At 44.5% G+C, this 15,668-nt stretch overlaps 1 protein-coding gene across 2 annotated transcripts in view; it reads right to left on the reverse strand.

Moving 5' to 3' along the window:
* The window catches only part of RANBP3 (RAN binding protein 3), a 48,846-nt gene extending 37,942 nt beyond the window's left edge, over positions 1-10,904 (reverse strand). Inside the window, exons 1-2 of one of the 2 annotated variants that reach the window (XM_056337346.1) lie at positions 10,787-10,904; positions 643-698 (exon numbers count right to left, since the gene is read on the reverse strand). In XM_056337346.1, the coding sequence (XP_056193321.1) occupies positions 643-698; positions 10,787-10,808 (78 nt within the window). In that variant the 5' untranslated portion in view covers positions 10,809-10,904. The remainder of the gene's footprint in view (positions 1-642; positions 699-10,786) is intronic. The other variant, XM_056337347.1, reaches the window with a different exon arrangement.
* Between the last annotated feature and the right edge of the window lie 4,764 nt (positions 10,905-15,668).

Consider the following 15,668-nt stretch of genomic DNA (forward strand, 5'->3'; position numbering starts at 1 on the left):
TCAACTGCCATTTCTCTCCTGAGCTCTATTCCTTCTGCAGCCGCAGGATGAGTTGTATCAGCCCCTTGGCTCACCACAAGCTCACCATGGACCACCTTCCCACAGATGACAGCACAGCTCCAACTGAACGCCGTGTCACTGCCCCTGCAGACCCCAAAGGCAGGGGACAGGAACATATGCCAGGGATAGGGGGACCGGGGAGGGAACAGGGGGCCCATTTTCCAAGGTAATTAAGACACTTCACAGCTTACTAACCAAAGATATGGGATACATTTAAATACACCAAGGTGAAAAGCAATAATCAGACCATGGTTTTCTTTGCTTTGTCTTAACTATCGGAAAAAGAAAATTTTAGTTTTCTCATGCAACTACTGTCAGCACTCCTTCGCCACCTGTTCAAGACATAGCTTTGAAGATATTTTTTCTCCCAGATTTGGTCCGTCTTCTGTCTGAAGAGCTATCCATTTCATGCCACCATCACACATCTTCCCCCTTTTAGCCCTACAGTACCTCCTTGCCCTATGCCCATTAATAATGTTAATGCTCCATTATCCATCTTCAAAACAATATAGACAAACAGCTGCTCACTACGACGAGTCAGGGCTACAGAACAAACTAAAAAAATAATCAACATCTCCTTACCTTCTGTGCTTTATCCTTCTGAAATACAAAGACAGGTGGAGCAATGGCAGGTTTTTCTGTAAAAAGAGAAATCATTTGTGTTTTTTTCGAACCACATTCATTATTGACCAATATGAAAATGTTATTTTCTACGTTGCTTTTCCTGACAATGAATCCCTGAAGCAGTTAAATCTCAGTTACACAAATTGTTTCCACCAGTTCCTGGTAACATGTAATCATAAGGACTTGATCTTCAAAAAGAAAAATGAGCATTTTAAGAAGAACTATACAACCAATATCTGAAAACTATTTGTCTTTTCCCTCCAGATCCATTTCAAATCAGCACTTTTTCCACACTTAGGTACGTGAGGAGGAAAAGGCCCTTTGCTGCAGTAGTTTACTTTTTGAACACAGGCAAGTTTTACAGACAAAGGCTTTCCCTTCCCCATAGTAATGCACTAATGCAAAGGGAGTTTTGCTGTACATACCCACATACCCCCTTTCTAAAGGTTGCTTAACTCTGACAGTTCATTATAGTTTTATTTCATTGTCATTGAAACCTTTAGAAAGGTCCTACACCTTCAGCATTTGCAGGTCTGCAGTTTAAGCCAAATATCCCATGCATATTATTACAGAGACACCATTCTTTTCTGCATAATTTAAGAGCATGTCTGCTTTATACTTGAAGTTCTGATTCAAATATTAGCAGGACACCATTTTCTCAATGAGCTTATCAACATTGAGTCTTCAAGAACAGAAGAAATTTCTAGAATGAGTGTATGTTTTCCGTTGTCCTTTATGACCTCAGAACTACCTCAAATGTCCTTAATGACAAAAAACCCCACGTACCACGCGGTGTGTGATAAATCAGAAATGAACTTCCCTGAGAGTTTAACAAACCGATACACCGTCAGCATTATATTTGAGGAGAAAACGCACATACTCTACGCAGTCTGCAACCCTCCTGTGTTTGTAGGGTTAAGGATGAGCCCAGTGTTTATGTCTGTCTTCAACAGGGGTATTCAGGGAGAGCTGTATTTTGGCTGATTCCTTTGCAGAAGTTCTACCTTTGCAATTATAAACGAGACTAGACATTTAAGAAAATTAAAACTTTCAGAACTTGAAAGTCTACCAAAAATAAATACAAAGCCATCAAGAAGAATTACCTCATGCCTAAAAAAAGACAGTATCACAAAGTCCTCCATAAATCTGCTACAGCATCAGTAACACACTTGGGTCAGCATGGAAGGAAAAAGGGTGAGATTGGCCATTCAGGAACTGCTAGCGACTAGATCAGTTTAGCTGAAAAAGTGAAACTTTACCTGACAAACACAAAAATTATGAAAATTATTCCAAGAACTCTGCATTTATTTCTGAGGGTAGAAAAGTCTCTTTTACTCTTTCGTGGGTCTAACTCAGAGGGATAACCCAGCAAAAACACTGCAAAACTGATTTTGCAAGACCGGCGTAACTTGTTCTACAAAAGGTAAAATTAATCCTGAACTAAAGCTCCTTGCTCCAGCATTTCACTTGCTCTTCTCCCCTTTACTTTCTCAGTTCTTCTGTCCATCAAACACTGCGGAACCTTACAAATGCTTATCCATGAAAGCAGTGCAGACAACCTATTTAAAAAATGAGAAATAGCCTACTAATGAAGATCGCCAACAAATACTTAACTGCTATACCTGTCCCCAAAAAACAGTTTGTTGGAGCAAAGCCAGGGATCCCTCTGGATTCCCTTGGCCACACTAACCTGCCTGTGAGAGGCTCCACAACATCCAAGCTTTTAACACTTCACTTCAAAGGGATGTTCGTTTCTTTACGCCAGGTTTGGTATACTTTAGAGTCATTAACACTCTAATTACAGCAACAAGCAGCGTGCATTCTACCAACTGCTTTTATCCAAGACTGACAAGCCAGTCGATAAAATGCCGTATTAGTGTCCTTCCCTTTTGGAGATCTGCTCCAAAGCAGGACTCATGTAACACAATGTACCAGACTCCTGCACCATATCCCACAGTTACCAAGGAGGACTGAACAGAAAAGAACTATTTTTCTATTCAGTGCTTAATAAAGGATTGAAGTACCGAGAGAGAAGAAAGCAGACAATTTAAAAAAGCAGATCCAACAAGGCAAAGTGCAGAGAAAACATGGGATGGCTGGAGGAAGACTAGAATGGGGAGACAGAAAAGTTGATGCAAAGGAACAGGACAAAATAGGAAATGGAGTCTGGTGATGGAAAACTGAGTCCTCAGGAAAAGAAGAACTGGGATGCCAGGAACAGCAAAAAGCTCACAGAAAAAAAATATTGGATAGAAGAACAAAAGAAGGAAAGTGACTGAAAAATCCAATATTTAAGATTGTATCTGGCTAGAGCAAATGAAATTGGGAAAAGCTAATAAACTGCAACCAGTCCTGTTAGTTAAGGTGGGAAAAATAATACTCGTACAACAGGTGAGAGTTTCTATCCACTGAAGAAACAGTCCTGCAGTACTCACGATCGAGGAACCACACCATCACTCTTGCTGGCTGAGAGACCAGCTGACATGATGGCACGCGGCAGGAATGACCGCCAGCCAGCAGGCACTCTGTGCCATGAACTGCTCCGGTGCTTGGTCTAGCCTGGGTTTTTGCAGGGGAACACTTGTTCACCATGTCCTTTCTAAGGTCTTCAACAAGACCACAATGCTGGAAATATTTCCCTAGTTCTCGCCCAAGGCGAGAAGGGACCCCTAGATTGTGTGATCTGCGTATTTTTCTGAGCCTTATTGTTTTGAGGAAACATTTTCAAAGGCATCAATTATTGATTACTGATAAAAGCAGGCGTATTGCTGCTCTCAATCATTACCTGACTTGGTAAAGAACTCCAATGCAGAATTTCCCATTCAAATGACTGGCCCCATCTTTCAATTCTGATTCCTACTTACATTTTTTGAACACATTTATGTACCAAATAAAGAGCTCTCTAGTATTTAATGTTTTTTCTATGAAAGCACTTACACAAACCAAGCTTTCCTGTCAACTAAGGAACTACAACAGGTTTTATTTTTGTAAAACAGAAGTGCACGTTATGTAGTTGTTGGGGGATTTTCCCACATGGTGACCATGGCAGCTTATTAAGTGCTACTCTAAAATGAGAATTACACAATCATTAGTGCTAGCCAACATCAGAGATGTATGGTCACATTCTTACTTGGTGAGCATGCTTCCACTCCACCAGCACGTCTGAAGGATGACCTACAGCAAAATGGATCTGTTGGGTCCACAGAATTGTCATCAAGTCAAAGGAAAAATGAAGCAGGGTAAAGGAAAGAGAAAAAAAACCAACCTTCAAACTTCAGGTACAATACCGTAAGAGAACACAAGACCTTCTCCTTTACCTAAGAGATGAACAGACAGCACGTAGTTCTTAAAATTGTGAAAGACTGGGTTTCTCTCCAGAGAAGCAGACAGAAACAAGGCAAAACAAGGAGCTGGAGATGCAGAAATGTCAGTTTTCTAACCAAGTCAGTCTTGGTAAAGGTGTGTCAGGAAAGCCCAAGCACGTAAGAAGGAAAGCAGACGTTCAGTAATTACTGCCACAGAGACAGTAAGTCCCCAATCTGAAGATCTGGAACCAGTACAAACCACTTGGTTTCTTCTGAATGGTGGTAGGCTGTCAAACCAGTCTGAGAAAATGACTGAATCCACAGAACTTCCTGCAGCCTATTCATAAGATTCAGACATTTCAGCTTGCATGAATAATTAGAAAAGCCTCAAGAGCTGGCTTTCACAGGCTAGATTCCTTTAGCATATTTCAGCCAAGTCATTAACTATCAATATATGTTCTATGCGCTGTCAGAAAGACATATGTACCACCAAACCTACTCCGCTTGCTTTGCGAGCCTCGGAAACCAAAACCCAGGAACAGAAAATTCTATCCCAATGGCTCAGGCAGAGGTATCATCAAGTCGTATATACTGTTTATTTAATGTGAGATTTTTAACTCTGATACATGACCGTTTGTAGCTGTACCAAACTCTGATGTCAACCATGTTTCCTGCAACTATTTTTTTTTTTACCTCGCCACCCATTCATACCAATGCAACCACAGCAGCTGGCAGCACCTCTAGCCACCACAAGAGCTATTTTCACAACACAAAATTTTAAACCCTCACTGCAGCCCAAAACAACCCAGTACTGACAAATCCAAGAGGTATTTTGAGTATACAGATGCAAAAACCTTTTTGAATCCACACTTAAAGGCCACTAAGTGACAACACAAGGTGCAACTGTACAAAATGGGGGAACGACACCAACCACCACTCTATATGCAAAGTGCGTTTCTATGTATAGTTACCGGACTCACGGAGTAAATCCCATGGCAAAACAGTGACAGAGGCCAAAAATGCATTCTTCTCCTCTGCCACTGAGACCACAGTGTTGTAACAGCCCCAGGTAATTCCAGCTGGAAGGGGCCACAGGGGTCTCTGCTCTAACCTCCATCTCCAGGTAAGGTGAGCTATGAAGTCAGACCAGCTTGTTCAGGTTATCCAGTCTGGTCCTAACTTTCAATGATGGGGGCTGAGCACCCTCCCAGAGTAATCTCTTCTGCTGCTTGACAGTCCTTAAGGTGAAAAGAACCTAAAACCAAAGCCAAAACATACCCTTTCCCTATAACCAGTCTGAACACCTGTTTCACCTGTCACCTTTTGTCCTTCCAACATAGGCTCTGCCTTTTTAATAACCACCTCACAGGTCCTGAAAAGCTCTTAAAGTGCCTCTCTGAAGCCTTCTCTTCCCTCAGTTGAAGGAGCCCAGTTCTTTCAGCCTCTTCTCACAGGTCATGCAACCCAGATCACCAACCATCAACTCAAATTAATCTTCAGATTTCAGAAGGAACCCAATCCCCACGTCACGAAACCAACTCTCAAGTCCTCACCAGACCTGCTGCAACCAGGTTATTATGGCAGGATTTTTTTTTTGTTTAAGCTAATAATTACACTGTTTCAAACATTTTCTTCTTAAATTTACTCCAAATTACCTTTAGCCGTGCATTAGTGCCTGACTACACAGGAATTTACATGAGAGGCAGAAGAAAAACACTGAGAAACCTCCAGGCAAGCAAGTCCTTTGCTTGGATCTGAAGATGCAATCTTCAACACTGGAAGCATACAAGTTGAGAACAACTGCTCTGACTTTAATTCATTATAATATACCACCTGAGAGAAAAAAAGTAGATCATACTAGCGAACAATGAAAGAGTGTTAAAAAGGGGAACAGCAATTAGGCTCTTAACTCACCATAAATATTCAGAGTGGTAGTTTCTTGCCTGTGAAAGGCTTATCTGAGGGTCAAGAAAAAATTTAAGTTCAAAGCTAATTTTAATTATGCTTAGTCAAAGAGCTCAGGCCACAAATTTTTTCACCTTAATACTATTCAAGTTATAAAGAGCAGAATAATCACGCTTTAAAAAACATATTAAAAGTAGTAAGGGCAATTTATGGCATTATAGAATTCTAAAGATGTCAATAAGACTCTTTTCTCTTCCAATAGCTATGAATGGACCGAGAGCAATGAGCAAGCCACCACACCAAGAGCTGATCTCCAGAAACATCCCACAAGCAAAGTCAAATCGTACATCAAGTCAGAAAGTACAAGAAACACTACTGCATCATTTATAGCCAGACTTCACAAGTGATGTCATGGTGACTATAGCTGACATCAGAAAAAAAAAAACAAACCACTTCAGCCTTATTTCCAAAGCTATGATGTTGCTTTTTATGAAGCAAAATATCTGATGTTCTCATTCACCTTCAAACTCTCATTTAATTTTTTTTTTGTCTCCTCCAGACAGTAGGCACGGGAAGGTAGAATGCCTCTTACATATTTAAGATGGCATCAAAATTCTATACACCATATTTAAAACAGAAACCTTTTGTGTTTGCAGAGCACGTGTTATTTCATTTCCCAAGCCCTTGTGGCGTTAGTAGAACAAAGTTACCCTTTGCATTAGCTAATTTCGCTATTTCAGCTCTGATACTTCACACAAAGCAAACTCTGCAAGTCAGAAATGGGAGAAAGTTTATTTGCATATGACAGGAAGAAAACCATGAGGCAGCCCAACTACTTTGCAATGAAGATAAAACATTAAAAACTAAAAAATTGTTAACAAAAATTGAAGTCTTTGGACTGGTCTATCTTGTAAATGAAATAGTACTTTATGGAGTTTGGGTGTGAATTATTAGGACATCCCCCAAAACAAACTAAATCACTCAGCTTAACTTTGCGTCCACTGTTTATCTGAAGTAAATCACCAAGGGGGGATAAAAAAAATAAATATCTGTTTACAGGGTCTACAAACACCAGGACCAGTGATGCCTGCCAGCTTCTCCCCTCAAAACAACAACAGACCTTCCTCTCTCCAAAAGCTACATCAGCAAGCAGAATTACATAGTCGGGGCAGGGGGGTGGGGAGGAACAACCAGAAAAAACCAACCAACCAGAAACGGCACAGCAGCAATGTCAGTATCATACAGGTCTGGCAAAGGAATGATGCCTTTCCTCAGATAATCGGCTTTGATTCTCTCATCTTCCGTATGTTTAAGGTAGTTACACACCGTAAACTTGTTATGATCATGAACTGTGCACTCAGCAATTTCACCAAGCAAAATTAGTCGTTTGGTGAATAAAGAGTTTGCCAACACAGGTGGTGCAGGCACACCCTGAAAGGGGAACGCGATGTTTTAGCCCCGAGAAAAACTTGCACTTTCTCCATGACTGACAAGTGATAAAGTAATTCATTCCCAACACAAAGAGATCCTGTCATCCAAACAGCAGCTTCAACAGCAAGTTACATACAAACAAATTACCAGTTGTGCATTAACAGCAAGTTAATGAGAAAAACATTCAGTTTATATAACTCTGTGCCTGACAGGAAGTTGTCCAGTTCTCCACGGTACTTCACATGCGTGAAGAGTCAGTTTTAAGATGCAACTCAGCTAAAATACCAACAAAAACCATCATACCAAAGACTTCAGAGTTTCTAATACCATTCAATAACTCCTTTATACTACAGTAACAGTAACTACTGTGCTCACCATTCCCAAATCCTGGTTTTCCCTATTATCAAACGCCTCACAATGCCAGTCCCCAAAGCCTTTATCACGTCGCTAAATCTTTGTGATAGATGAGCAAACTTCACACAGCCCGGGAGAAGTTACTCTCTCCTCCTTTTCATTAGCTCCACACTTATCAGGTCATCTGCTCTCATGATGAGGGGCAATGCCAAAACCAGGACTTGTTCCTAGGAAATGTCACAGTACAAACTTCTTTGGAAAGTGGCACTTGGACCACCTCATCCTTCACCCCCCTTCTCTGCAGCAGAGGACCCCCTTAATCCAACAACCTTCTTCTGCCAAGATACAGCTTGCCATCAAACCACTACAAAGAGGTAGGTGTACAGTTTCACCAACTCACTAGAGAAAACAAGACAAGTGAATGGAAAAAATTCAAGGAACGATGAGAATGAAGAAAGTGAAGTACCTGTGAGAATATCAGAGGGAATGTTTGTAGCTTTGAAGAAATTAATCACAAAAAGATCACCCATTACAATAGAAGGCTTAAAGGATGTGGGAAGAATGGTTAAGGGGAGGCAGTACTGACACCTCAGTCATGGTTTTAAGACAGACAAAGGACTAAGAGAGACATCAGAATCTAGAAGGTAAAGAGAACTAACACGCTGCCAGAAAAGGCAAAACCAGTGACTGAACAGAAACAAGAAGGGGTGACAGGGTAGAAGTGACAGGTTAAGAGAGCTTTGCATTAGCAAGACGAAAGGACACAAGCAGAACCGAACTGGGCTAGAAGGTTTGTAACAGTAATCAAACGGGTAAGAGCCTAAGTGAGTTTCACTTGCACAAGCAGATGAGGAAAGCTATGGTTCAAACACGCTAAGCAAAAGCAACCGGCAAGAAAAATTGAAACCTCTTTCTAGGTACTTGTGTCTACTAGGTGTCAAAGAATAATTAGCTTCACACCTCACAATGAAGTATGACTGAGACAGCACTGCTGTACAGATCCATCAAGATTAAGGAATATTAACAGCTTTGTTTTAGCCACACCTGGTTTGTGAACATGAACATGTAACTAATAGATATGAAGCAGAAGATCAAGGAATTATCACTTCATACATTCCAATGAAAATACCTGGGCATAAGGGAATATAACGTTCACCTACAGGCTGGGAAAATAAAATAGACCGATATGTTTGAGGAGAGAACAATCAGTCACCTGAGAACATCATTGCCGTGTCAGAGACAGCAAAGGCCGCAAGTAGAAAGAATACTGAATCCACTGACTTGCGGCAGCAGGATGCCAATTCCAGAAAGCGCGTGTATTTATTTGCACAGGTATACAAAGAACAGACACCTCAAAAATGCAAACAGAGGGGAAAAAAAACTAACACCAGGCAATGCAGCCAATGATATTATAATGAGCAGAAGAGACAATAGTTCAGAAGCAAGCTGATCTTGCTTAATCTCACAAAAGATTAGATCACATTCTCAGTGCAAGAAGAAACAGAACAGTAAAGGATGAAGACGACAGTTCTGGAAGGAGGTGCAAGCACAAACTAAAGATGTTAGCAGGTGGGGGAAGTCACTGGAGTCAGGAAAGGGTCTGAAGGAAATTAAAAAAAGAGAGAGAAAGGAAAATCAGATTAAAAAGTAAGGGTGACACCACACTTTCCCCCGACCCACCCCAGATGGTCTACATAATACTGGAGAAATGCCACGCTAGGGTAGAAGCAAACACTGGCAACTTGGGAATTCACTGTTGAGCTCAAATGTTTCGCTAGAACAGAGAAGTAAAGCAAGGGGCTTGCATGACTTACAGCGAGACAGCTGTTTCCAACTTCTGATTCTAAAAGAACACAGCAAACAATCAAAATTTAAGGTCATTATAATGACAGTATGCAAATACAGTCATTAAATTTCTTGGAGTCATTATGCATTTGAGTATTCACTATCATCCTCAAGACCATTTATCATGCTGCTTTGGGCACTGACAGCTCATCTTGAGTTTGGGAGCCAACAGCCCAAGACACGCTGCATCACAAGACCTGTCAAATAACTAAAGTGTAATTATGTGATTAGCTGCTTATAGAAATCACCTTCAAAACCTACACCTACGATAGATATTTGCTTCCTGTTGTTAAACGTTAATATTGGAACTGTAATTGCTACTAGTACAGAGTTCAAACGTGAGAAAGTCTTGAAAGAAGGGGCCTCACACTTTGATTTGCTTCCTTCTGGGCATCCCCCCCCCTTCGTTAGGAAGGAAAACGATGAGGAGCAGAGACAGCTGGGGCGCCCTTGGTTTTGCTGGGACTTTGTGGCACGTTACTCACTCCCAAAGGCAAACTGTTGGCGCCTGTTGTCACTTGACACATCCAAACACAACATCCAAACCCTGTGGCGGTGCAGCCCATGTCTTCCTAACCCTCTTCAGAGAGCAAGAAAACCACTATTTCTTTACTTCAGAGGCTTTCGGCTTCAAAAAAAACCACATATGGTTATTATTTTACTTCATCTAGTTTTCCAGAACCGCCTCTGTTACTCCCCTCACTCGAGGAAGGCTTAACACAAGAGGAAGTTAAGGAAAGATTCGCAACAGTCCCAAAGCTGCGGACAACGACCCCAAAAAGCAACCGGACGAGAAGGGGCACAAAGCGGCTGAGGCGCCCCCGGGGCCCCTTCCCCAGCGCCGGGGAACCGGCCGCGCTGCAGCCCCCAGCCGCCGCCCCGGGAGCCGCCCCCGCCCGGCAGGAGGCACCTGCCAGCGCGGCCCCGGGCCGCCACCGCCGCCCCCCACCTCGGCAGCAACGCGGCCGCCCGCCCCGCAGCCGGGCCCGCCGGGCGGAACGGGACCGGCGAGGAGCGCGGTGGCCCAGCCCAGCGCTCCCTTTGTCCGGCCGCTCGCCCCAGAGGGGCCGGGGCACGGAGAGGCCGCGGGGAGGGGGCGCTTCCGAGGGCGGGCCGGCGCTCGGGCGCGCCCCCGAGAGCGGACCGCAGGGCCGGCCCGGGCCCGGAGCCCAAAGCGCGGCGGCGCGGAGCCAGGCCGGGCCCAACCGGGCCGGCGGCGAAACCGCGGCCGGCACTGCTGCGCACCGCCAGCGCCCGCCTACCTTCGTTCGCTAGGTCCGCCATTTTACTTCCTCAATCACGCCCACAATGCATCGCGCGGGCAGACAGCTTCCACTTACGGCGGGCCCGGCCGGGCAGCGCGTGCGCCGGGGGACGGCCGCGCCGTGCGGCACTGCGCGTGCGCGGGTGGTTTGTCTGGGCAGCGGGCGCGGCGCGGGGGCGGGGCGCGGCGCGGGGGCGGGGCGCGGCCCGGCTGGGGCGGCAGGGGCCTGCCCAGATGTGGCGGTGGGACCAGATGTGGTGGTGGGCCCGAGGCGCCTGGGGCCGGCCCAGATGTGGCGGTGGGCCTGAGGCGCCTGGAGCCGGCCCAGGTGTGGCGGTGGGCCTGAGGCGCCTGGGGCTGATCCAGATGTGCGATGGGCCTGAGGCGCCTGGAGCCGGCCCAAGTGGCCAAGCTGGCCAAGGCCGAGCCGCCCGGGGCCAGCTGAGGCGCGACAGTGCAGACGTCCATGCCAGGCGTCCCTCAGGGCCTCCTCAGGTTTGGCGGGGCAGCCTGGCTGAGCCCGAGGTCCCCACAGCACCGTCTGGGTCGTGCTGGAGCGGGCAGCCTGGCTGCTGTCCTCCTGTGGTGACAAGTTGCGGGAACCCCTGTGAGGCCCATCGCTCTGCAGCCCACTGCCCGTGCCACCCCCAGCAGCTGCGCTCGTTGGACTGGGGCCTTGGAGACTGGTTGCCCATGGATCTTCCCATGCCCTGCTTGGCCCTGCCCTCTGCTCTGCCGCCTTGTGTGGCTGCAGGACCCAGAAGTTCACTCCATGAGTTAAATGGATCCTTGATTCCCATTTACTGCTTCCTGAGTGCCTCACATCTACAGTCCTGGGGGACTTAGTGGGCAGTCATCATTTTAAGCTTTGACCTTATCTTTCCCCACCTTTTTTTCAGACTGAACACTCAAACAATTTCAGTTTATGGAAGGCTGCTGCTCCATCCCCAAGATCAATATTTGCCGTTCTCTGTGGTGAATAACTGCTATCTCCAGAACTGCACACACTGCTCAAAACGTAGGTGCACCAAGGCTTTATATGGCCATAAAATGATACCGTATAGTGTATACAGTACAGAGGCAGTATAACTGCACTCTGGTGCTCTCACCTCTCTTGATGGTGCCCCATATTTTGTCAGATTCTTTGGTCAGTGCACCTAAGCTCCGCAACTGCATTGACTGGGTCTTCACTCGTTAGTAAGGGAGTCAACAGCAGCTAGCTCAGAGGGGGATGCTGACGTGACTTCAACCTTACCCCTAATGATTGCTTCATCCATGATGCCTGATCATTTGACTGCATCCCTCACAAGCTATCACACCAGCGTTGTGCAGAATCCAAGGGCCAGGCTCCTGATCTCTTTTGCAAGTACCACACATCTAAACTGTCTGGTTTAGCTGGTAGGAGACATTTCCATCAGGAATACAACAGCAGGACTAGCAAAAGTTACGAAGAATAAATGAATGGCACTGAAGTAGAAAAATACAGGATACTTATCTTTAAATCAATGTCCATTGTCAGCATTTGGTGGAACTTTTCCATAGATCAAATAGTACCATTTGGAGTTGTATGGTTCCTGGTGCAAGCTGCATTGTCTGTTGAATGAGCAACACAGTGGGCACAAGAAATCCAGGTGGTTTCTAAAGGGTGTTAGGGACAAATTCTTACCCCACTTGCTGGACAGGCCACCTAGTTCAGCTGGACACCCTCCTGGATCTGGTACTGGTGACCAGGGAAAGGCTGTTTGGGGCTGTAGTAATCAATGGCCGTGTTGGCTGTAGCAGCCATGAAATTGTGGCACTCAAGATCCTGAGGAGAGTGAGAAAGGCAAGAAAAGACCCATCAAGAGAATTGACTGGGTTATTGAGGAACAGGTGAGGTGAGATTCTGTGGGAGGCAGCTCTGGAAGACAAATGAGCTCAAGAGAGCTGTCAGCTCGTTAGGGACCTCTTCCTCCAAGCACAAGAGCAGTCTGTCCCAGCAATCAGGGAAATAAGTAGATGTGTCAGGAGACAAACTCAGCTGAACATAGAATTTGTGAGTGAACAAAATATGTATCTGGGAGACGGAAGCAAGCACAGACTGCTAAACAGGAATATAGAAATACTTCTTCAGCATGCAGAGATGGTGTTGGGAAAGCAAAGCTCAACTAGAGCTGAGATTGGCAAGGGACATTGAACACTTGCTTTGTTTCACTTTCCACCAAGGTCTCCCAGGTCTCTGTGCTTAAAGACAGGGTTCAGACAAAGGCAGGATCAAGTCAAGAAGAATTTCTTGAGAACTCTCAGCCCACACAAGTCCATGGGACCCATGGGCTTTGTCAGAAGGGGCTGAAAGCTGGCTGATGTCACTGAGCAGCCACGCTCGATCATCTTTAAAAGGTTGTGGAGATGAGGGAAGGCCATGTCTGCATTCAAGGGAGCACTTTAAGCAACAGAAGACTCTCTTTAACCTCTCGCTTAGCAGGCTACTGAAGCAGAAGAAAAACACTATTAAGAGTGTTGCTTTTCATCCAAGATGAGTCCTGCCATACTTCCCTGGCTTAAATAATCTTGCCGCTATTCAATGTGCTACGTGGTCCTGAGCAAGTCATCCCTGGGGTCTTTGAGGGCAGGGTTCTGGCCATGGTATCACAGATACCTGGAGGACACATAGCACAGCTTCAGAAATGTTGGGGGTTAGGCCCGAGCAGGAGCCTCTCCTTTCTGGAGCAAAGAATGAGAAAGAGGTTTGGAAAATTATTGTTTGTTTAGAAAAAGTCCCAGATCCTCAAGGCTGCTGAACACATTGACTTCCGCGGGGATTAAGCATCTAAATCTGGAGAGGATCCAGAACTTGAAATAAAAGGGATGTGGCAGAGAGAAACGTTCAAGGAAATTAATAATTAATAATAATTAATTATTCTGTGTTTGGTGCAGACTCTGAACACAAAGTATTTGAACGCAAAGCCAGATGCGTACTCTCCGTAAGGAGGTTACAAAGGGAGGCTGGGCAATTTACTCTCCTGTGAGCACCATTGCATCTGCTCCCTGAAGAGGAAAAACCTTTGTCATTACTGTCTGTCAAACATCCTATTCACAAGGCAAGTGTGAAAAGCTGAGCAACCTTAATGCCCTCTTCACGTAAAATTTGGAGCGGCAGTCTTATCCACAGGAACAGGATTTTCATCCTGATGGGTAAAGCCACAGCTGCGCTCAGAGTCTAAATACAACTTTTCAGAGACTAAATGCAATTTTTGACAATTAACAACAGCCAAGCAAATACCCAGCAAGCACACAGGAGGTCTGAGGTCTCAGGACGCAACAGTGCAGGTAGTGGACTGTGAGCATGGGCAAGGGCAGAAAGCAAGGAGAAAGCAGCTGGCAGACAGACCTTTGGGTCAGGACCTGTTGTCATCGTGAGCCAGTGGAGAACGCCAGCACTGCTAAATCAGAATTAGCCCCAGGTAATACTAATGAAATTCTGGTCATTAGGCTGCAGCATTTTTTATTTGATCTCAGCTGACTTAAAGCTGATTTTATCATCTCCTCAGGTCATGGCTTTAGACTTTTAACAGCTTTGTAAGATTTTTTTTGTTTCGTGCCTGTCCACTGGCAGCTTGCAGGGCTAGGCACTAGTGTGAGTCTGTGCATGGATCCAGGCATTGTCTGTGCCTCTTCCCTGGAGAAATGGATCACATCTGGTGCAGAGAACTTACCAAAAAAACATTAGCGTGTCTCTAATCACATGAGAACCATAATTTCCAGGGATATACAGTGTGGCTGACTTAGCTCCAGTTCTTATGGAATTAACTTCCTTTCCCAAAGCAGACATGTCCTACAAACTGAGCCAAACACTAATATTGAAAAGGTGTGAGAGTAATTACCCATTATGTGAGTATCTAAAAAACAATAATTACATTTTTAATTTAAGCCCTTATTCTGATACAGATATCCATTACGGAAAATTTCACTTCAGAGCATTAAAGCCTGTTAAACCTATAAGAAACTGTAAACATGCTTTTATCATGGAAATGTCGGGCAACTTTAATTATAGGAATTACTGTACTGTGCTTCTCAAATGAATACATGGTACTAGCATAGTGGGTGGTGTGACCTAATTAAAGGAAGTGATTTAGCAAGAATGTACCTCAGAAAGTTACACTCACTAGACCTTAAGAGCCAGCAGGTCACAGTGTGTTCTCTATTCATGTTCTAATTAGAGCCCACACTTCTCCAGCATCATTAGCATAAAAGAGGAAAATTAACAGTTTTATCCTAACAGTCTGGAGCCCAGATTCTGATTTAATTTACCTTCAAGTAAGTCTATAATAATACCAGGGTAAATGTGATTCTGGCACTTTATTATTTCAATAAAAAGTAAACTCCACCCATACCAACTTTACAGTTCCTGTGACTTTTAGAAATTAATTACAAGAGTTATCTGTACCCTATGAGCTTGTCAACTTGCTGATATAACTAGAATCTATTTTGGGTGCATGCCATTAAGATACTATAAATGCCATACTTTCTGATTAGTACTATTGTTAGGTCAGCATTTCTAAAGGGACATGGCCTAAAAGTCACTATGACTTTGACAAATTAAATATTTTTCCATGGCTGAGCTCTCATAAAAAAAAAAAAAAAAGAAAAAAAAAGAAAAAACCACCACCCTAACCCACCCTGTCTGAAGGCTTTCTACTTCTGAGACTGTGATATGGACAAGCTCATACCCTGAAGGATTTACGCAGTGCTGTGTTCCATAGCACGGTCGTGATAACATCCCTTGACATTTTGATCCACAGCTGTAGGCATTCATCAGCAGGGAAAGAAACAGAAGCTCTGGAGTGAAGACAGCACCAGTTAATCATGATCTCATTCCCAATTCCATCGCTCTGCCAGTG

Source organism: Falco biarmicus, chromosome 4 (genome assembly GCF_023638135.1).
Source record: "Falco biarmicus isolate bFalBia1 chromosome 4, bFalBia1.pri, whole genome shotgun sequence".
NCBI classification, from domain to species: Eukaryota; Metazoa; Chordata; class Aves; order Falconiformes; family Falconidae; genus Falco; species Falco biarmicus.